At 36.7% G+C, this 20,969-nt stretch overlaps 1 protein-coding gene and 1 long non-coding RNA gene across 2 annotated transcripts; one reads left to right on the top strand and one right to left on the bottom strand.

The window, feature by feature from the left end:
• Positions 1-1,192: 1,192 nt before the first annotated feature.
• Positions 1,193-7,521, bottom strand: LOC140781516 (uncharacterized). The gene is made up of 3 exons (XR_012107713.1): positions 7,269-7,521; positions 1,863-2,021; positions 1,193-1,547 (listed from the first exon to the last, which is right to left on the bottom strand). It is a non-coding gene; the product is annotated as an uncharacterized lncRNA (long non-coding RNA).
• A 1,925-nt stretch (positions 7,522-9,446) lies between these two features.
• LOC140781515 (CBL-interacting protein kinase 24-like) lies at positions 9,447-18,391 on the top strand. The gene is made up of 14 exons (XM_073127521.1): positions 9,447-9,821; positions 9,913-9,975; positions 10,076-10,147; positions 10,404-10,511; positions 10,595-10,669; positions 10,769-10,822; positions 11,636-11,761; positions 12,355-12,444; positions 13,298-13,420; positions 13,561-13,680; positions 14,544-14,660; positions 17,123-17,179; positions 17,275-17,349; positions 17,990-18,391. Exons 1-14 carry the CDS (start codon positions 9,663-9,665, stop codon positions 18,083-18,085), a joined length of 1,335 nt encoding a protein of 444 aa, XP_072983622.1. The 5' UTR covers positions 9,447-9,662; the 3' UTR covers positions 18,086-18,391.
• The last annotated feature ends 2,578 nt before the right edge of the window (positions 18,392-20,969 follow it).

The following is a 20,969-nucleotide window of genomic DNA, read 5'->3' on the forward strand; positions in this document are numbered from 1 at the left end:
TAACTTTTGGAAGACGCTAGTCTCATGTAGTTAGTCATATGTACATCTTGTTTACCACTGAATACATTCTGTCTACGTACTGCTGTCCTTCAAAAAGAAGAAAGATAAAAGAACTTGGTGGCTGAGGAAAGATCTACTAAGCTCTTGGCAGGAAATACGTGCAACCTTTTCAATGCTCTTTATATAGAAAGCGATGGGTTTGTCTTAACTGAGAAAACTAGTAGGATTACAATCTCTAATCTGTGAGCTATAACTCAGTATCACATTATACCGTTTTATAGGAAAGCTTAATTAGAACATACTTTTGACTTATTGGACTAACGAGTAGCAATTATGAGCATATGGTTAGTCTGCCGTGAGAAAGCTTCATGGAACCTAAAACTAGCAATTAAAGTTTGTTACTAAATTAAAGTGCATATTAGAGTCTATTGCTATTAATCGAGAAGTTGCAACAAGGAAAGGCTGGATAAATGCAAAGAAAGGGGATGGTGGATGAAGGAGTAGGAGAAGGAAAGAGAGGTGGGAAGTCGAGAAACAGGGTGCATGCATGGCCCATCTACGAGCAAGAGCAAAGTACGACCGTCGGAACCGAGCAGTGAAAAGGAGAGGGGTTTGGAGGTGGGATCAAATGGAATGCCAACCTTGGGAAGATCCGTGGAATCCGGCAGAACAAAACAAGAAACTGGAACAGTAGAAGAAGACACTCTTGACTGTGAGTGGCCTTTTGTTTTATTTGAGTCCTTTGGGTTCACCTGGTCGAACTATTGGTTGTCTGCCAATTGCCATAGCTGATAGCCCTCCCTAGCTCTTTGCAAAAGCATTAGCTTTCCCTTTTTCAACTTGCAGTATTTGGATTTGGATTTGGATTTGCGATGTCCTCCGCCGTTCAATTTACGCTCAGCAACTATGCAACTTGCAACTGATGGGTTTGTGACTGAGGTCGACCATTGCAAACATGAAAAGTTGGATTGATGCCAACTCTGAGACCTTGTTTGTATATTGATATATACTTTCCAACTTAGTGGGTGATTGCATGGCCTAATACAAACAAGAGTTTAGTGGAGTAATATCAATCGCTCCTCTGTAATAGTTCCAATCATCTTAGATGGATTCTTTGTTCCATTACTTGTTTTTTTGGTTAGTTTTTATTGAATAGTACGAACATCAAGTTGACGCAGGAACGAACTTGAAATAGTGACAAACGCCACCCTAATATTATGGTATCACACTAAAAGATAAGGCAAATGTTGTCAACATTAGCAATCATTGTCTTCTATTGATGGCCAACAGCCAAACAAAATATACATAGATTAATTACACAACTATTAATTTAGTTTCTATCCTGCACCAAAAAAACAGAAAAACCAGAGAGAGAGAAGACAGCATTCTTCTTCTTGTAGGTTCTCAAATATTTGCAAAAGGATAGCAGCTAACTCAAATGTACCTATAGAAATCACTATTTGGTGGAATTCCAACCTTCTATTATCCAACTTTATGGGCTAAATCCAATTCTATGATTGCATGCCTCACGATTTGATGTAGCATTTCTGTAACAATGAAAAGAATGGGGTAAATAGGTGAGTCAACAGATAAAAGTAGATAAGTGCACAGGTTGTACCGAACATCATTTCACTGTGACAAAAACAAAAAGATCAAATAAGTGCTCAAAATGGATAGCAATTCTGGTATACGAGCATAGTAGCATGAAAAACAACCTCGAAAAACCAATCATAGGAATCCACGTGGAACACCTCAAGCATGCGGCAAACATTTTTATTCTCCAGCATGAATAAATGTGTTCTACAATCAGGATTTTCTGTTACTCATACACAAGTCCTTTCATTTCAGGACTACATACATACCTATACTTTTGGATCACTTTCTAAATCGGGGCCCCTTCTTGTTTCTGGAATTATCTCTCCCATCCCAAGCACTTCCCCAAAAGAACAATGACATCCAGAAAAGAACTGCCAAGAAAATCTGTACTCTATCCTGGAGCTTTGAGAGCCTCGTTTGCAGACCTGTTCAAGATGAATCTTGTGCACATCAAGAAACGAACACCTTACTATCATGCATCATTGATTGAAGCGGAAAGTATAATTAATAAGATCCAGACTTAGACGATCTGCATATCCAATTAACTTTGCTACAATGGTGTGAAAAATGACACCATACAATTTCATGTATTCTAATTTTATTGTATATTTCCTATGTTAAGATAACATGGGCAGCATCTTACATATCCATTATGGTAACTAAACCCATCTTATGATGAAATATTGAACTAGAAAAATTCATCAGCTCCAAGAATTAAAGTGAAAGTTATGGAGATCCCAATAGAATGAAGAAATACCAGACATCCTAACAGAATGGAGAAAGAATCAAATTTAAACTACCAAATAATAATTTTTTCCTCAGATATCATCAAAAGCTTCAGCTTCCAACTTAATTTTAATTATACTAATTGGGACCTAACAGCCTTTCCCCATTACAAATAACGGCACACAATTAATGTAACAATAAAGCATTAAAAACGGTCCACACCATTAGTTCCATTATCTAAATGTGGAAACTGTCGAATCAGCACTATTATGGTCAAACATGTCTGACAATATTTCTAGGTCGCTAGATCATTGATCCATTTCCTATTCTATTTTACTTTGCACCTCCTAACCATTGTACATGTCATCCGCAAGTCTCTGTTGTGGATAAAATATTCAAACTTGTTGTCATTAAATTCTAAAGGACCTTACCATGTTCATTAACAAGCAGCACAACCTCTTGCATTTTAATTTTGAAGAGGCACACTTACGCAAAATTGCAAACAACAGTCTTTGAGCGGATGCATGGAGGTAGTAAATGCTAACACATATGGCACATCCATAAGATCCAAGAGGCTATTAAATGAAACGTATGTCTCCCATCAAATTGCCCTGCATACCTGATAGTGGGTCCAACATGCGAACCGAGAAAATTCATGTAAGACTACTTTCTTCTAAGTTTCTCATGTATCTGAATGAGAACTTCTGTCAACTGATGAATTACAAATTCAAGCAGGCATTCCTTCACGATTTAGTTAACTCAAATCCAAAAGAGATACATCATAGCATCTTTGGCATCAGTTGTTTCTTTAATTATCATAAAAACAAGACTTGGCTTAAGAAAGGGTGATCGTTAACCAGTTAAGGAATTGCATATGTATTATTGGGCAAAGCCCCAAAGTTGGCGTTCCTGGTGTTCGTTGATACAGTACAGATCCCATGAAAAGATCAAACGCAATATAATGGGTTCAAGGGCTTATTCAAACTGTATCAACTTGATCTGATCCACACAAATGGAACAAGCACACACCAGTATGAAATACATTCGATGCTTCAACCCTTCACACCAAGTAATTCAAGAAACAGAAGCCCAATCAATAGAAATAGACAAGCACCCAGCTTAAATTTCCAGACAATTGCCGGAGGCCTTCTTTAGATTTTGAATAATTAACAGTGTATATATTTTTATCGACATAGGCATCACGATTGTACCACCTTTAAATAACATTCAGCCGTTGAAGAAAATAAGACAAAAACAACTGAATACATGCACCAGACATTCATTATATGGAGATCACATACAAACAATAATTTTCTCATAATATGATGGCGATCAATTAATCATTCTATGTACAAATCAAGAAGCTTACTTATTGTCTGAGTAGTATACTATCAAAATGTAGCTGAATGGAAAATAAGGTACCTTTGCTATTGTTTTTATAATAAACATAATAATCTTTTTTTATGTGAAGTCCTTGTAGAAATTATGATTAAACATTAAGGCCTTGATTGATTTGAGGCTAAGCCCCGAACTTAATTAGTTTGTCTCATTTCTTAGTTTTAATTTTTTGAAGAGCGAACTTTAGATATAAAAAAGATTAAAAAAAATTGTTTGGTTAATGAACCGGATTAGGGTTCTTGAACCAGTTCAGGGAGTTTCCTGAAAGCAAACAAGGCCTAAAAAACAGAAGAAGTTGTATGTGAGAAAAAATAGCCATGGACCACTTATTTATGGTTTTGGGCACAGTAAAAGAGGATTTCTAATAAAGAATAATTATCAGCACTTTTGGGCTCTTATAAAAGAGGATCTTCTAAGGTTGCTTTCTGATTTTTATCAAGTCTGTCTGAATTTACAGAGGCTGAACTATGCTGTTATCTGTTTGATTTTAAAAAAAAAACATGGTGCTGACCGAGTTGAAGATTTAAACCTATAGTTTGTTGTACTGTCAGTTACAACTTACAAAATAATTAGAAAAGTGCTGACAAATAGGCTAAATGTGATAATTGATAAGTTGATTGGTGGTTTTCAAAGTGCATTTCCCAAAAATATATTTATTTTGGATAGCATAGTCAATGGCCATGAGATAATTTATAAAACGAAGAGGAAGAAATAAAGTGGGTTGACGATTAAGCTTGACTTTGAGAAAACTTATGACAAAATTAGATGAGACTTCTTAGAAGATGTTATAAGGTGGAGAGGATTTGATGAAAAGTGGATTAAATGGATCCTTCAAGCAGTCACCACAGGATCTTCTACAGTAATGCTAAATGGTAAAATTAGTGACTATTTCAAGTGTCGAAAAGGCTTAAGGAAGGGACCTATTATCCCCTTATCAATTTCTGCTAATTGCAGATGGAATAAATAAGATGTTGGCAAAAGTCAAGGAGTTAGGTTGGAACAATGGTTTAGGAAAGGATTTGACTCCTAATAAGCTCATAAATCTCCTGTATGCAAATGGCACTTTGATGTTCATCATAGCAGAGATCAGAGACGTTAGAATTCTTAAATTCCTTCCATATTGTTTTGAAGCAACTTTTGGGCTTAAATAAAATTTGGTAAGATCTCTCTAGTCTACATGGGTAAAAATCCTGATGATGGAAATTATTTTGCTAAGTTTTGAATAGGAAAAATTGCCTATTAAATTCCTATAAAATTTTGGGATTTGCCTCTTCATGACAGTAAGTTGTAGAAGCAAGATTAGTCGCCAGTTATAGAGAAGGTGGAAAAGAGAATTAGCTGGCTAGAAGAGAAGTTGCATGTGTGGGTAAGAAGATGATATACTGAGCAGTTTCCTATAGAAGGGCACTGATGAAGAGAAGAAAGAAAACTTATTAGGTAACTAACAAAATGTTTGTTAGAAGAAAGAATTTTGGGGTGTGAGAATTATAAATATTAAAGAGATAAGTACTGCCTTGATAGCTAAATGGTGGTGGTGGTTTTTAAATTCTAAGAATCAGATGTGGACCGGTGCGTTGCTTCAGAGGTATTATGAGAGGGTTAAGGTTGAGGCATTCAATTTGAATAGCTCCACTAGGTTGTCTCCTCTATTGAGAGGGATTACTTCAAACTGGACATGTGTTTAAGACTAGTCCAAGCTGGATGGTGAAAGTCAAAAATTGGAAAAAAAAATTTGGATTGAGAATTGTAATCTGGCAGTGAGGTTCCTTGAACTGTTTAATATCACTTAGGATGAGGATATTAAGGTGGTTTGGAATGGAGAGGAGTGGGAGTTACATTACAAATGAGGACTGGATAACTAGCTTTTGACAGAGAAACAGTAAATGTTAATTATGTGAAGAATGACACACTTATCAGCATAAAAGAGATGAGCCCACTTGGAGATTTAGTAAGGATGGTGTGTATTATGTTAAGTCACTTTACAAATTCCTTAAAAGTGCTGGTTTGCTCTCTAAAATCTTGCCTGGGCTTTCGGAGATTAAAATTCCTCTAAAGGTCAAGGCCGTCCTGTGGCTACCTTGTAACAATAAGATTCTAACTAGAGATAATATAGTTAGAAGGGTGTGGACTGAAAACTCTTGCGTTTTATATGGGAAGAAGGAGATTGATATACTTATTCCTAAAATGCTCCTATGATAAACATGTTTTTCAATGGATGGGTTCAGTTTTCTGAATGCAGATCTCTTCCCAAATATGTGATGGATATCTTCAAATGGAAGAAGAAAAACTATTAAGAGGGTTGGTAAATCTTGGTGGAACATTTGGATGGCTTTGGTGCTGTGGTACTGTGGCACGATATAATTCATAACATTACGGCTATTTTCTTGTGTTGGCAAGGTAGGAGAAGAGGCCAGGCTAGAAAGCAATTTCAGGGCAGTGGTGAGAAAGATCCTGTTGTTCTAGATGATGAATGAACTCTCAGAGTTTTTGTTTGGTGATATACATTTGTATATTTTTTGATAGCTGTGTTTTGGGATGTCAGTGAGACTAGTTAGTAGTTATATGTTTGCCCAAGTTGGCCTGGGTGGTTGTGATGTCGGTTCTTTCGTGTTTTTTAGGTTAGTTTTTTGGAAGCAGGTTATGTCCTTTGTCTGCAGGTTTGCTGTATTGGCCTGTCTAGAAATTAGGGTGTTACTATGTTGCTCTTTTCTGGTCTCTTGTCTTGAATAGAGCCAGTATTTTTATGTTTCAATGAAATAGGGCCAACTGCCTTTTATTTGTTAAAAAGAAATAGCACAAATCATAATGATTTACACAAGTTTGGCAAAGGCAAGAAAATACTTGATTACATCATGAGCTTTGACAACACTAGGATCACAAATTGGTTCTCTGGTAAAGAGGGAGAGAGAGAGAGTACAGGTCAAGGGTCATCAAATGGGAGAGAAAGCAAAGAAAGAATGATTCTTCAGAAGGTTAGGTGTAGCATAAACTACAATATAACTGCATGAGAACTGTAGGCCTAATCGCTATCTCATATAACAGAAACTATAGGAATCAAAACTACTGGAAGTCCGGAACAGCTCAATCACGAAAAGGCCAACCCATTTTCCTGAGGTGAAATCTTTAAATTTTGGGAGTTGATAAATTCCATCCAGAATAACCACTAGCACACCTCTTTGTACTCATCTCCTATCCTAACCCCGCAAAAGTACTTTGCATTGTTTGTATACTTGTATAGCAAAGATGTAAATCTCTTCCCAACAAATCTTTAACCCAGTAACGATTTTCTAAACCCCATCTTCTTACTATCAACTCGCTACTCGATTCAAAGAAGACCCTAATCTCACTCTCCTAGAGACAATCTAGATGATAAATATCACATCCCACCACTATCAATAGAAACTCAATATAACTAATTTTCCTACTAAATCCTACTAATTATCCACATACCAACAATTGATATGAAATATAGGATGGAACAAAGAGACAGTAAGTATGAAATTAAGGTAAAGAAAGGGGGGAAAGGATAAAGAAAACGGAATACGAACCGTCAGGATCGTTCCCGAGAGGAGGAGGAGGAGGGCCGGAACTGGAGGCTCGGCAACGCCATGAGCGAGCCTTTGACAGCGATAACCGAGAGCGTCGAAGAGAAGCCCTGCGAGACGTTAAGACATAACGAGATCTTGGAGGAAGAGGAGGGAGATAACAGCAGCAGCGAAGAGGCGGTGAGGAGAGGAGGGAGGAAGAAAAGAAAGCCATGTAGTAGGAGTAGAAGAGGGGTAGGACTCGCGTAACCTTGGCACGGAAGCAGGCAAACTCTTCTCATTTACTAAGTAACCTCAACCAAGAGGCTTCTTCCAGTTTCCGTCTTCCACATACGTGTTCGAATGTGAGCGAAAGACCAAACCATATATCGAGCCAAAATATGATATAAACGAGACTACCTTAGCCTTGTTTCGTTTCAGGTTAAGTTCCAAACAGGATTAGTTTAATCTTAATTTCTTTAAAAGTAAACTTAATTAGCTATAAAAAATAATAAAAATATATTTAATTATTGAATTAATTAATTTTTTAAAAAACAAATAAGGTCTTAAGTTTTCGCTCGTTTATATTTTGCACTCAAAGCACAAAATTTCAAGTTACTAGTCTTATATATATAATTGCATGTGAATTTTAGAGACTATATGAATCATTTTATTCTCATTCTAGATAACAAAAAATTTAAGAGACGGTTAACGTATCAAATATTAATACCTCTATATAAAATTAAGTAAATATTTAGTCTATTTAGAGAAATTTAGGTACAATTAATCTAAACTAAAATAAAATAAATAAGAAGAATGATGCGTATCATGGTGGGGGTAGAATTCAACTATTTACGCTAATAATTAGGATCTAATTAGAGATATTATTTAGAACAAAAAAAAAGTTTATATTCTGCCCTTGCTTAAATTATTAAAAATAGTTCATTCCAATATTATACACAGAACAAAATACGATGCAAAGATCATTGATAAATATTTTATAATCTAAATTTAGAAAAAAAAAATCATAATAGAGAGTTAAAAAATTTAGTGACAATTGTAATATTTTGAAAAATACAGTGATAATTATGATAATTTTTTTATAAAAAAAATCAGAGACAATTATGTAAAAATCCTAAAAAAAATTTAAGTGGGGAAGCGATAGAGTGCTGTTATTAAAATAAAATAAAATAAAGTAACATAAAAAGTGCTGCAGATAAACAGGATTTCGCATGCATATACTTGTAGAGTAGCACTTCAGTGACTCTTATAGCTTTGTGATGATTCGATGGACGATTAAAAATTCCACTGATGACATGATCTTTCTTGTTTTCTTCTATAAATAACTTAGAACCATTCCTAGATCCTTTAGCATACGCTACCAGATATACAATTAACAAGCCGCGAGTAACAGCAACTTAAGTTTTTTTTTTTTTTTTTTTTAATGTCATGCAATGTCCACGACTATTTTTATTAATCATGCTAAACTTTCACTTTGATAACGAAGTATGATATCTAAATACTTTTGGGTCTTTGTTTGTTGATGCAACTTGATGATTAAATTAGTACACTCAGTGACATATTAAAGAAAAAGAAATAGTAACTCCCATTAGATCAATCTTGGGATGCTTCAGACTCAATGTTACCTTTACATGATCGACATCTCTATTTATGTAACTTTTGCCCCTACAAGCCAATGCAATATGAAAAATAAAATTAAGGCTTAGGGGAAAATGGTGAGCTGATATATATGGTCTTAGATAAAAGACTTGTTCCAAGTTGGAATCCTTACTACACCCTCCAAATTTAATACTAAAAGAAATATGGTTCACTAATGATGTCTGAATTATTTTTAAATAAATTCAGTATTATATATATATATATATACTGAATTTATTAATATTTATCAGTATTTTACTGTGAAACAGAATTTTTTACAGTATTAAGTTTATGGTGGCCCATTCCTGTGAAAAAAAGTGTGGCACAAAAGTGGTTCGATAAAAAAAAAATACTCGACAAAATGCAACGTGACATCATGCCCGACTATAATAGAAGTGGTTTGTTTGGACACAGTAGATTTGATAGCGCGCGATTTTTAATGAACTATGAAGCCGGCGTTACGTTAGAGATGGCATGCTTGGCCACGTCATATCTATTTGTTGCCTTTAAATCCAAATCCAAATCGACATTAAATGCCTTTTTATTGCCAAGGGATTGACAACTTTTTTTTTTTCCTTACCCAGAGAAAGGAGGGAAAAAAGGTTATTAATTAATTTAGTAGTGAAAAGTCTCCTCATTCTTCTCCCCATTTGTATGTGTTAGCTTCGACCACTTCCTTCCTCGCCGCATCGAGAGAGAGTGGGGAAAAGAGATCCGCGCTCTGAGAGGTGAGGCGATCCGAGTAGAAGCCAATGAGCGATGGGTGCGAAGAAAGTGGGCAGGTATGAGGTCGGGAGGACGATTGGGCAGGGCACCTTCGCCAAGGTCCGGTTCGCCGTCAACGGCGAGACCGGGGAGAACGTCGCCATGAAGGTCCTCGCCAAGACCACCATCCTCAAGCACAAGATGGTCCATCAGGTCGCCTTCTTCTCGATTCCTCGTATTACCCTAATCACATCCCGTTTTTGGTACGATTTGCTCGTCTCTTACTCTACCTTTGGATTCGCAGATCAAGAGAGAGATATCGATCATGAAAATTGTTAGGCACCCAAACATAGTCAGACTACATGAGGTAGTACCAATCTAAATTGATGAAAGTGTTTAAGTCGCCAGATTTTATCCTTATTATTTGAGAGCTCTTCCTGATGTTGGGTTTTTGATTGGTTTCTTAGGTTTTGGCTAGCAGGACGAAGATATATATCATCTTGGAGCTCATCACTGGAGGCGAACTCTTTGATAAAATAGTAAGATTTGTTTTTGTTTCGAAATTATGCATTCTATATTTTGCGGTAGTTTAACTTGTGCAAATTATGGCATGGAATGATGGAGGTTCTTATTACATAAAAGTTTTGTTTCTGAAATTACTTCTAAATAGGCGCTTGCTGTTTTCTTTTGACTCATTTCTTATATATGGTAACTATCCGTTCGTTGTTTAATTTCATAAATTTTGTTCTGCATTTCTGTTCCTTCATATCTTCATCAACTTCAAATCATTTGTAGGTTCACAAAGGAAAGCTTCACGAATATGAAGCTAGGAAGTACTTTCAGCAACTTATCGATGCAATTGATTATTGCCACAGTAGGGGTGTTTATCATAGAGATTTGAAGGTCTGTCGCATTATAAGCTTCAGTTGCTACTCTGTTAAAAACCTGCTGTATTCATCTCTTGAAAATTTTTCTCACATGTGTAGCCTGAAAATCTGCTTCTTGATGCCCGGGGGAACTTAAAGGTTTCAGATTTTGGACTTAGTGCATTAACCCAGCAAGTGAGTATGGTTGATTGCCCATATTGTGAAACTGCTTATATTGCTTCTATTACTCGTAATATTTGATTCTGTATTGTATGCTAACCATTTTCGTTCCAGGGAGTTGGCCTTCTTCATACAACATGTGGGACTCCTAACTATGTTGCTCCTGAGGTATAATTGAGTAGACTTTTTGATGACCAATATATGTTAATTAGGGTAGTTCTTCATGCCACATCCAACTGATCGGACTGATGATATTTATCTTTTCATGATCAAACTTAGTTGCTAATTATCCTTTTACCTTCTCTGGCTCACCTTTTGTGTTTTAAATGTCTTCAATTTTTGGATTCTCACTGCTCCTTTTTATTTAGGGTTAATTACACTTAGCTCACGTAGATCTTATAAACTAAGAAACTTTTTACCACACATACCTCTGAATTTAGGAGCTTTATGGATTTTTTTTTTTAGTTTAGGGAATCTGTGGATATAAAAAAAGTTCACATTGTATGTGTGAAAAATAGTGATAGTTTAGAAGCAGCTAAGCGTAATTATCCCTTTTGTTGATTGAAATTACCCTTATCCCTTCACTGAACCTGCATTCGATATTTGATCTTCACTGGCCTATCTTTGACCTATTTGGCTGTAGTGTTACACTAAACTTGCAATGATATTAGGAAGGCTTAAGTTTGTTGTGGAATTCATAGTAAACTAGTATATGCTAGTACGTCAAGTGAAAAATAACTCCAAACATCAAAAGCTCGTCTTGGATCTTTGTTATGTTATTAACAATCAGGTTATACTGAAACTGCTATGTAGGTCAGGGCAGTGAGTGGTTACATTCTCATTAACTTATTGGATGCTCTTTAAACTGCATTTTTCTCGAAAGATGAAATAAATTACTTTTATTGTTAAAATATCTTGCAAAAGTAAGGAGCATTGTGCTATCTGTATAATGTATTCTTAGACTCAGAGGCGCCTTTGTAGGTACTCAGCGATCAGGGTTATTATGGATCTTCAGCTGATATTTGGTCATGTGGAGTAATCTTATATGTTTTAATGGCTGGATACCTTCCATTCGATGAGACTGATCTTCCAACCTTGTATAGGAAGGTAATTTAGCTTCTTCTTCTTTTTCTTTTTAAGTGATTTTTTAAACTACTGAAGGGTCTAGTTTATGTATTTGTTCTGTTAGTCACTATTTCGGAGATCTCTTATAGCCTTAAACTATTTTTCCTCATATAATTTTGTTATTTATATATAGATTGCTATAGAAATTAGGGCTATTTTGAAAACTAAAGGCCTTTTTTTTTTAATGCAAATGCCCCATAGAAACTGAGCCAAATTTTGGCTTTTCTCAAAAAAGAAGAAGAAAGACGTAGATTGCTATATTAAGCATCAAGTCTGTTTGCACCTGAGACTAACCAGATAACAAGGTGTTCTCAACCTTGAATATTTTAGAAGCTCGTAATATTATTTGCTTAGATTTAAAATCAATTTGGAACGTGGAAAAGAAAATGATAGCTAAAGTGTGGAAAGAATGTATGGCTGTATTTATATATCAAATTCGGTAGCTAATGCTATGGAGTAGACATTTCAATTCTTCTAACATATTTTCTACTAAATCCAAGTATCTTTTTTTTTCTGAACTTTGTCGGTAAATTTTCCATGGGCATAAATTGTTACCACATTTTATTGCTTTATAGATCACTGCAGCAGAATTTTCTTTCCCAACCTGGTTCTCTTCAGGAGCTAAATCGTTGATACAGAGAATTATTGATCCAAATCCAAGAACTGTGAGTATGAACAGCAGAGTTCATTTGATGAAATTATTTTCTTATCTATTAGCATGGAAAAAAGTGTGGTGTTTTGGCTCACACTTCCCACTTTAGTTTTGCAATTTTTATTGCTAATGCTTGGTTTGGTGCTCCAGTTTGTTTTTCTGCGGGGATTGATGAAAGAGGACATTAAGAGAGGTGTCAGTGTGTCACTTAACCTATACCTGCAGAAATTCACTCAGTTTGTCTCATAATGTCTTCATGCCTTGTCTGATAATCTCATTGGCTTTTGTGATCTGGAATAGCATAATCTGAAAAAGAAAGCATAAGGAAGTTTAGTAGCAGATATTGTAATAGATGATTCGGGGTTTTGATGTGCAAAGATTCCATTAATCATAGCTGCAGTCTACTCTTCTACCAAACAGTAACTATCCACAGACTATGTAATTGAGTGCAGTTCTAGTTCATGTCATATAAAAAATGAGTTTTCTGCTACTTGAATTTGTCATTTAGTCTAAGTTACTCTAATGGCTCATAAATTGACAGATGCAAAGAAGATGTCAAGTCTCAGTAGCTTGAATTGCTAAGCTGTCAGATATTTAATAAAAGACATCCAAGATAATGTGATTCTTATTGTTCATCTTCAGGGCCAACCCATGCAAACTAAACTGCATTGCTTATCAGTTTATCAAAGAAAATGAATTATGGCCTTCAAAATAGTCATGAATGCATTATCTGAGCTAATTAATACAACTCCAACACTTGATTGGCAACAACCATTTTATGCCAGAAATATTTGATATATGCTATATATAAGATTGCTATTCTTTATTAACATGACCCATCTTTTGCCTTTTATATCTAAATACAGCGTATTCAGATTGAAGAAATAAGAAAAGATGCATGGTTCAGAAGAAACTATGTAGCCGTTAGACATTGCGAAGATGAAGACGTTGATCTGGATGATATAAATGCTGTTTTTAATGACATTGCGGTCAGTAGATCCATCTCCCCCCCTCTCTGGGGTTATAACATTTGATGATTTTCCTCATGTACTTGGCACATTCTTATCTCGTGGAGAGAAGCTTCTTTCCTTACTGGTTAACTTGTATAAAACCCTTTTTCTTGTTTCAGGAGCAATATGTAACTGAACAAGTAGTCAATAATGATGGTGGCCCCCTCATGATGAATGCCTTTGAGATGATTACACTTTCTCAAGGATTAGACCTTTCAGCACTGTTTGATAGACGACAGGTACTTTCAAAATTGTAACAAAAGAAACTATGTCATATGCTTGCCAACATTACAGATATTTTTATTTATGAAAACGAATGACATTTCATGCTTTGTTGGCGGATAAATCCTCAGTTATCTGTTACATTAACTTTTATTTGATAAAGTTTGTATCCATTTTAACATGGTTTCTTGGGGATTTGAACATATTCATAGTACTATTCAAAGCTGAAGACCTGTTACAAATTTCCAATTCTTCTGTTTCAGCACCTCAGTGATTCTTTCACTAATTAATAATTATGAATGCAAATTGTAAATCTGTTGTCTGTTAGGATCCCTATGTTATGTTCTTTTGGCAACTTTTACTTGAGAATGGTTACCTTGGCAAATTTATCTTTAAGAGAGATATGATGCTAATTATCATTTTGTACATTGCCTACAATAAGTCGTGATGGTGGTGGAGACATGGCTAATTTAATTGCTTGTAATGTGAAAGAATTTTATTTGTTCCGCATATATTACATACTGGAGCGGTACACCAGATTTGGCAACAGAAGTCATTAGCCTAACTTTAAGAATTTATGATGTTTTGAGTCTTGACTATGAGGATGTCTTGCATGCTCTTTCTAGTCTTGGGTATCGTGAATCATGATTTAATTTCTTCCATGGGCCTGACATTGCATATATCATGCTATCAATGGTATTGTTACAGGAGATGAGAACCAAACTTTTGGTTTTGTGAGTTTTTTATCTTCCATCTCTTCATAGATCAGCTTGGAGCCCCTGGTTTACTCAATTCCTGCTTTTTCCCCCTATTAATACTCTGGTTTTTTATATTCTATGCTCGCAGTAATATGATATAGCTCTAGGATTTCTTTCTATAGGACTTTGTGAGACGTCAGACTCGTTTTGTCTCACGGAAACCGGCAAAGACTATCATAGCAACTATTGAAGCTGTTGCTGAGTCCATGGGTCTTAAGGTCCATTCACAAAACTACAAGGTAATTGCTGCTATCTTTTCTTTTTCTTTCTTATACACCGTATTGCTTCAGGATCAGTTATTCTTTTCCCCTTTCTAAGTGATTCAAGTGACATGAACATTGCACCTAAAACTGCGAAGTTGCAGATGTATAACTCTGCAGTACCAAATCCATATCTGTAGCTTGGCCTGCTAATGCAGAACTGTAAGAGAAAGAGATTATATATCTACAACTTGGATTTTTTACATTTAACTAATATATAGTCAAAATGAAGGTATATAACTTCCTGCTATTGTCAGTCTAGAAATTGTAGACACTTCTGTACAAACATTAGATGCTGACCAAACAAATTCGGTGGTGTATTTTATTAGTTTAATTACAATAACACCCCTTGAACTATAGGGTAATATTGCAGTCACCCCCTGACGTTTAAAATGCTACAATCAAACTGTCTAAACTAATCATGCATTATTGTATTGCCCTTCCGTCGTACCGACATCTCATTTTTCGACTGAAAATAATCACGTGTGGTTCACATATACAATTTATCACAAATATACCCTTAGAATATAAAATTACTTTAAATTAAGATAATGCCCTTCTATCTTTTTTTTCTTCTTCATTCTTTCGTTTCGTCTTCTTCCCCTCCACCCCAATCGAAACCTTTCATCTTTGGTCAACCCCAACCCAAACTCTTCTTCATCGTGAACTCCAACCCAACTCCAACCCTTCTTCCTCAACTCCAACCCAAATCTAAACTAAAACATTCTTCCTCAACCCCAACCCAAACATAAATTCAACCTAAACCCAAACCCTTCTTTTTCATCAATCCTAACCCTAACATAAACCCAAACCATTGCCAAGCGACTTCACCGCTGAGACGTACTACTGCACCACCATCACTGACACCATCATTGCGAAACTTGACAACGCCAAGAGATTCCAAACCGGTCCCAATGCCAAGCACTTGGTCTACTCCACTATCCCCGTCGTGAGTGACGAGTTGACGACCCCCTGCGACCTCCCAAATATGTAGATGTTATGGATGCACTCCATGGTCGCCATTGTCTCCCTGTTTCTCACCGCTTTCTCGGTATATGTCACCGACTTGTTGCCTACATTGAGCATCCTGAACTCGTTAACGTACTCATCGTCAAGCAACGGCTCGTGGGTACAATCGGTGACTATAGTGATGGCACGGGAGTCTTTGGCGGCGATGGCTGCTGCGAAGGTGGGGGAAGGGCAGTTGAGGTTGAGAAGGAAAAAGCGGACGACGGTAAGCGAGATGCTTGGGTGCTCGACCATGCGCTGAGTGTAGGCGAGGGCCTTGCGATCATCGGGTCTGTCAAATAAGAGGAGGGAGGCGTGGCAGGCTGTCGTCGCGGCGCTAGATCCCAAGGCACTAAGGTCGATGAGGATGGTGACGGAGCAGGGGGCTGTTGTGAGGATGCGCTCGTTGAAGGCACGGATGGCGGGGTTGGTGGGCTCTATGCGACCGATGGTCTGGTGCTTGTGGAAGGGGAGGAGGATGAGGGTGGCATGCTCGTTGGCGCGATGGCGCCAGACATCCTCATGCATGGTGGGGTAGGGAGAGATGGCGGTGAGGGTATGCACAGATGCGCCGCCGGCGTGTTGCTCGACAAGGTGGAGGGCTGGGGCGGTGGTGGGTGGCCTTGGTGGAGTTGTTGACAACGAGGATGTTAGAGGCACGGGCCGATGAATTCGATCTGAAGTGCTTGGTGGAGTTGGAGAGGTCGACGAGGAAGGGGATGTTGCGAGCAGGTGGGTATTTATATTCTCTTTAATAACAACTAATAGAATGCAGAATAATGCCCACATGAACAGGGAGGAAAAAGTAATCTATCATTTTTCGTTAGTGTCGTTTACTTCATTATACTTTTGTTAGTTTAGGGGTTCTAGTTGTAACGTTTTAAATGATAAGGATTCATTCGATATTAGCTTATAGTTCAAGGAGTGTTAATATAATTAAACATATTTTATTTGTAAGCAGAAGACCTGTATTTTGGGATAGTCTTATTCTGAGTTCCTTTCGTGGTACCTATGCAGCCAACTAACATCTAATTCTTCGTCACAGAAGATGTTAGGATATATCAAGCTACCATGAGGTGTTTTTCTTTGAAGAAGAATTAATCCCAATAGTTGGACTCTCTTTAACCATCTATGTCTTTCCACACATGACTTTTTGTTGAATCACAAAAGATTTTATATACGGTTCCCTTCAAACTTATGCAAATTGTGCCACCATCTTCAAATTGTAGCAGGAGCTCTTAATCACTTTTAAGCACTCCAGGAAACGAGTTATAGTAGTACTTAGTGTTAGATACAAGTTTCTCAAAAATCAATGCAGTATGCGGTGGCTTGAATGCCTGCGTACCTGCGGGTGGTTTTTACAACTTGTCCTCGCATGATATTTTTGCTATTCATAGTTGACCTTCTGTTTGTTATGTAACTTTCTTCTGCAGATGAGACTAGAAGGAGTGTCCTTAAATAAGATGGGCCAATTTGCTGTTGTCCTGGAGGTAGTTTGAATTCATTTATCTCCAAATTACTTGGTGTTGTGAAAAAGCTTCAATTTCTTGGAAGACTTTCCCTTTGCTCATAAAATTATTGCCAGGTTTTTGAAGTTGCCCCTTCTCTTTTCATGACTGATGTTCGGAAGGTTGCTGGTGACACATTAGAGTATCACAAGGTTACTTCCATCTCTCTCTCTCTCTCTCTCTCGCACACACACGTGCGGGTGAACTTTTAACATATGTTGTGCCCCCAAAAAGGAGGCTTCCTTAATATACTCTACTTAAATGGGGGTCTTGAAACCGGAAAAAGCTGATATAATATTATGCTATTGTTAGAGTAGGATTAATGGTTATTGAAATTCTACGTGGTTGGAACTCTGCGTCAAAACAATGTCAAAACAATTCCATACTCGACCGAGTTGCTAGGAAATATATTTATCTAGAACAGACTTGCATATATTATTTATCCATTTAGTAAAAGTCTTTAGTGTTTTAATTAGAAGAAAAAAGTCTATAGTGGAGGGGAGGTGGATTTTAGGAGTACCTATTGACAAAATGATGTGCTACGAGTAGGACTAAATGGTGCATTGAGTTCTTACTTTCTTGTATTAGGTAATGTTACTCAAGATGTGGGTTCATGATGTATTTACATTGCTAATACCATCATTTAAATTAATCAATCCTAGGTAGGATATGCCCTATAACTTTCGCTCCTAACAAGGCATTTGAATTCCCAATCTGTGCATACTAACTTTCGCTACTGCACTTCCATGTGTAACATAATGTTTTCACTTCTGTAAATCTTTCTCAATGCAGTTTTATAAGAACTTATGCAGCAAGCTTGAGGATATCATCTGGAAACCTACAGAAGTTGCCGCTAGACCTACTTTGCTTAGAACAACTACTTGCTGATTGCAGCTTTACCAATAACACGGCAGATAAACGAGCTTTTTTTCACGTCCTGCGAGTTTGACAGGAATAAAGATCACAGCCTCTATCAAATGCAACTGGAATCAGCAGTAAAGTTTTGTGTGTCTTTTTAGCATGCCTTTAATCATCCTCTTCAAATGGTTGTAACTTGTAACTAGTCCCTCCCAACTTCCTATGTAATTACAAGTCGTAGTGCATCCAATCTATTAGACAATCTTTAGCTGCTATGACAATCTTTGTACTGGAAATTGATAATATAAAAAATATATTTTTTTTTTCCTTTTGCTACTTCATGATGCACAGTTACACATTCATGCAGAGTGAAAGAAATGAAAGACGAAAGTCGCGAAACATTTCTGTCACCACAAATCTGTTTACAATTTTGCGTCACCTTAGAACTTGTTAGTTTGATGGTTGAATGAACTCTCAAGGTTGGAAGAGCTTATTTTGACATGCACATCTCCAAGCTAGTAGGTAATAATAGTCCTCACCTTGGCCTCTGGAATATGTAGCTGTGGAAGTAATCATGGTGTGTGGACTAGAATTTGGAACTACCAAAGTAGGCAAGCAGGGCCTGCAGCTCAAGCACTTGTTCACACACAAGGGTGGCCTGGATCCCAGTGCCACTGTGAAAATAAACCAAATACTTGACGGGAGAAACAAATTATAACATAATAGTACTCAAGACTAAATAGAGGCAAAGATGGCTTGCCCGCTCTCATCGGTAAGAGTGTGAAGGAGATGAAGAGGAGAGCAGCTGCAGCGATCTTGAGACCAATTTGGTAGTCTGGGGAAGATGCCATCAACACTAAACAATCATATATTTTGGTGCTTGCTTATTTGTTGTTTGTATTTTTTGAGGGAGGTGAATAGGTGATAGGGAGAGGAGACAGTGGAGGTGAATCAAATTTGGAGGCTTCAAAGCCAATCCAGTAACAAGCAAACACCAAATAAATTATAAGCGCATTATATCAATAAGAACGACAAGACATGACACGGCAGGGCCGATCGTTCCTCTTGCTTGCGCCGTTCATCCTCTCATTAAATGCACACGTTTACATCGATCATCATGCATACGGAAATGGGATGGCCATGGATGACTATCAGAACGGATGTTGATGATGATGATGATGATGACATAATATATAAAATGTTGTTGAAGCGATTCAGCGCAACCATGTCCTCAGGTACACTCTCCTATTCTTGCGACGTGAAGTGAATTAGATCTTCCACCTTAATGTGTTGATTAATATCATGACAAATAGTCGTGAATTCTACTTACAACCTGGAGAACTAGTAATATATGAACTATCACTATAATAAAATTTCAAAGAAGAAAATAATGAAAAAGCCCGCAGATTACAATAAGTTTATCAATAGAACTAACACGAGTATAAATACAAAAACTACACGCCGAAAATGCCAAAAGTAAGATACATTTAGTAGGAAAATGAATCTCTACACGTATTTACAGCCGAAGTAAACGCGACAGGCTCAATGCCTCGCCAAATGAAACTGACACAAACTGCTCCTAGTATAATAATAGTCAATTCATTTCTTGAATCAGGTTATAGAATCAGGTCTAACACTTAGCAAGTAACAATGATCTTTAGTACGATGACATAAAAAGAATTGCATAACATGATACTACGTATACAATTACACTCAATTTGACAAGTGCATGAATATAAAAATATTAAATTATTATATGTGACGTAAGACATGCAAATAATTATACAAGCTAATATGATTTAACTCCTATACAAACAGTCTCTCATATTAGTTACGTGTTCACACATCACACAAGACACTTGACTTATCGACCACCACTAAAATTATTTATATTGATGCGACTAAGAACCTCACTTATATGCAACATATTCATAATATGGTCGGTCGGCCACATATAATAAATAATAATAATATTATTATTATTTCTTATAAATATTGGCATTGTATTTTAGTAAATCTTCTACCCGCTATGTCCACATAATTAATTTTGTTGGAGTTCTTCCTTACTAGAAATTAATTTAATTATCTAATCTATTTATAATAAAAAAGAAATATTATTATTTAATTTATAATTAATTTATGAGCTCATAGTTTATATACACAAGAAGCGCAAAAGAAAAGAAAAGAAAAGAAAAAAAGTTTGGAGGAATAGTGGCCGGTGTTGGTAACTGCCAAGTATAGTCCGGCTGCGCTGCGCCGCGCCCGTGAATTTGACTCGTGATGGCTCGAAGGGTTATCTCAGAAATCCAACTTTTATATATGAATTAGGTAGTAGTCTACATGCTCATAAATTCTCCCCCACTGTCTGTTTCACAGAAAACAACACAACACTACAGTTGGCATTCAATCTACGTGGATGTGCGTGCTTGTGTTGTCATATCACTGCTCTAACTCCGTAACTGCCACAAACAGTCGTGTATCTGATTCCTCTCTCCTCACTTCTCACTGTCTTTCGCTGCTCACTCGTCTCCTTTCCCATTTCTTGTGTGTTGTATCATATGTACCCCCACAGTAAGTGGAAGAGGTTGATCACAATAAACGGATCATAATGGATCACGGGCTTAATATTTTAGATTGATATGTACCATCTCTACTGTAGCTGCGTTGGTTGAATCCTTCTCTGGTATCGGAATTGAATCCTATATCAAAAAAAAAAAAAATTTCTTCGTTGGAGTAGTCTTGGAAAGTTTGGTTCAAATTAACAAACGGAAACGTACGTTGGTTGGAATGGAAAGTTTCAGGTTATGATATGGAAACGTGAAACAACTGTAAACCATACCGAATCTTAATTTCCCCTGCATCTGAAGTTATCCAAGTTTTAGTGAGAGAGAGAGAGAGAGGGAGTTTAACAAAT

Source organism: Typha latifolia, chromosome 2, assembly GCF_019914945.1.
Source record: "Typha latifolia isolate L0001 chromosome 2, TyphaL0001v2, whole genome shotgun sequence".
NCBI classification, from domain to species: Eukaryota; Viridiplantae; Streptophyta; class Magnoliopsida; order Poales; family Typhaceae; genus Typha; species Typha latifolia.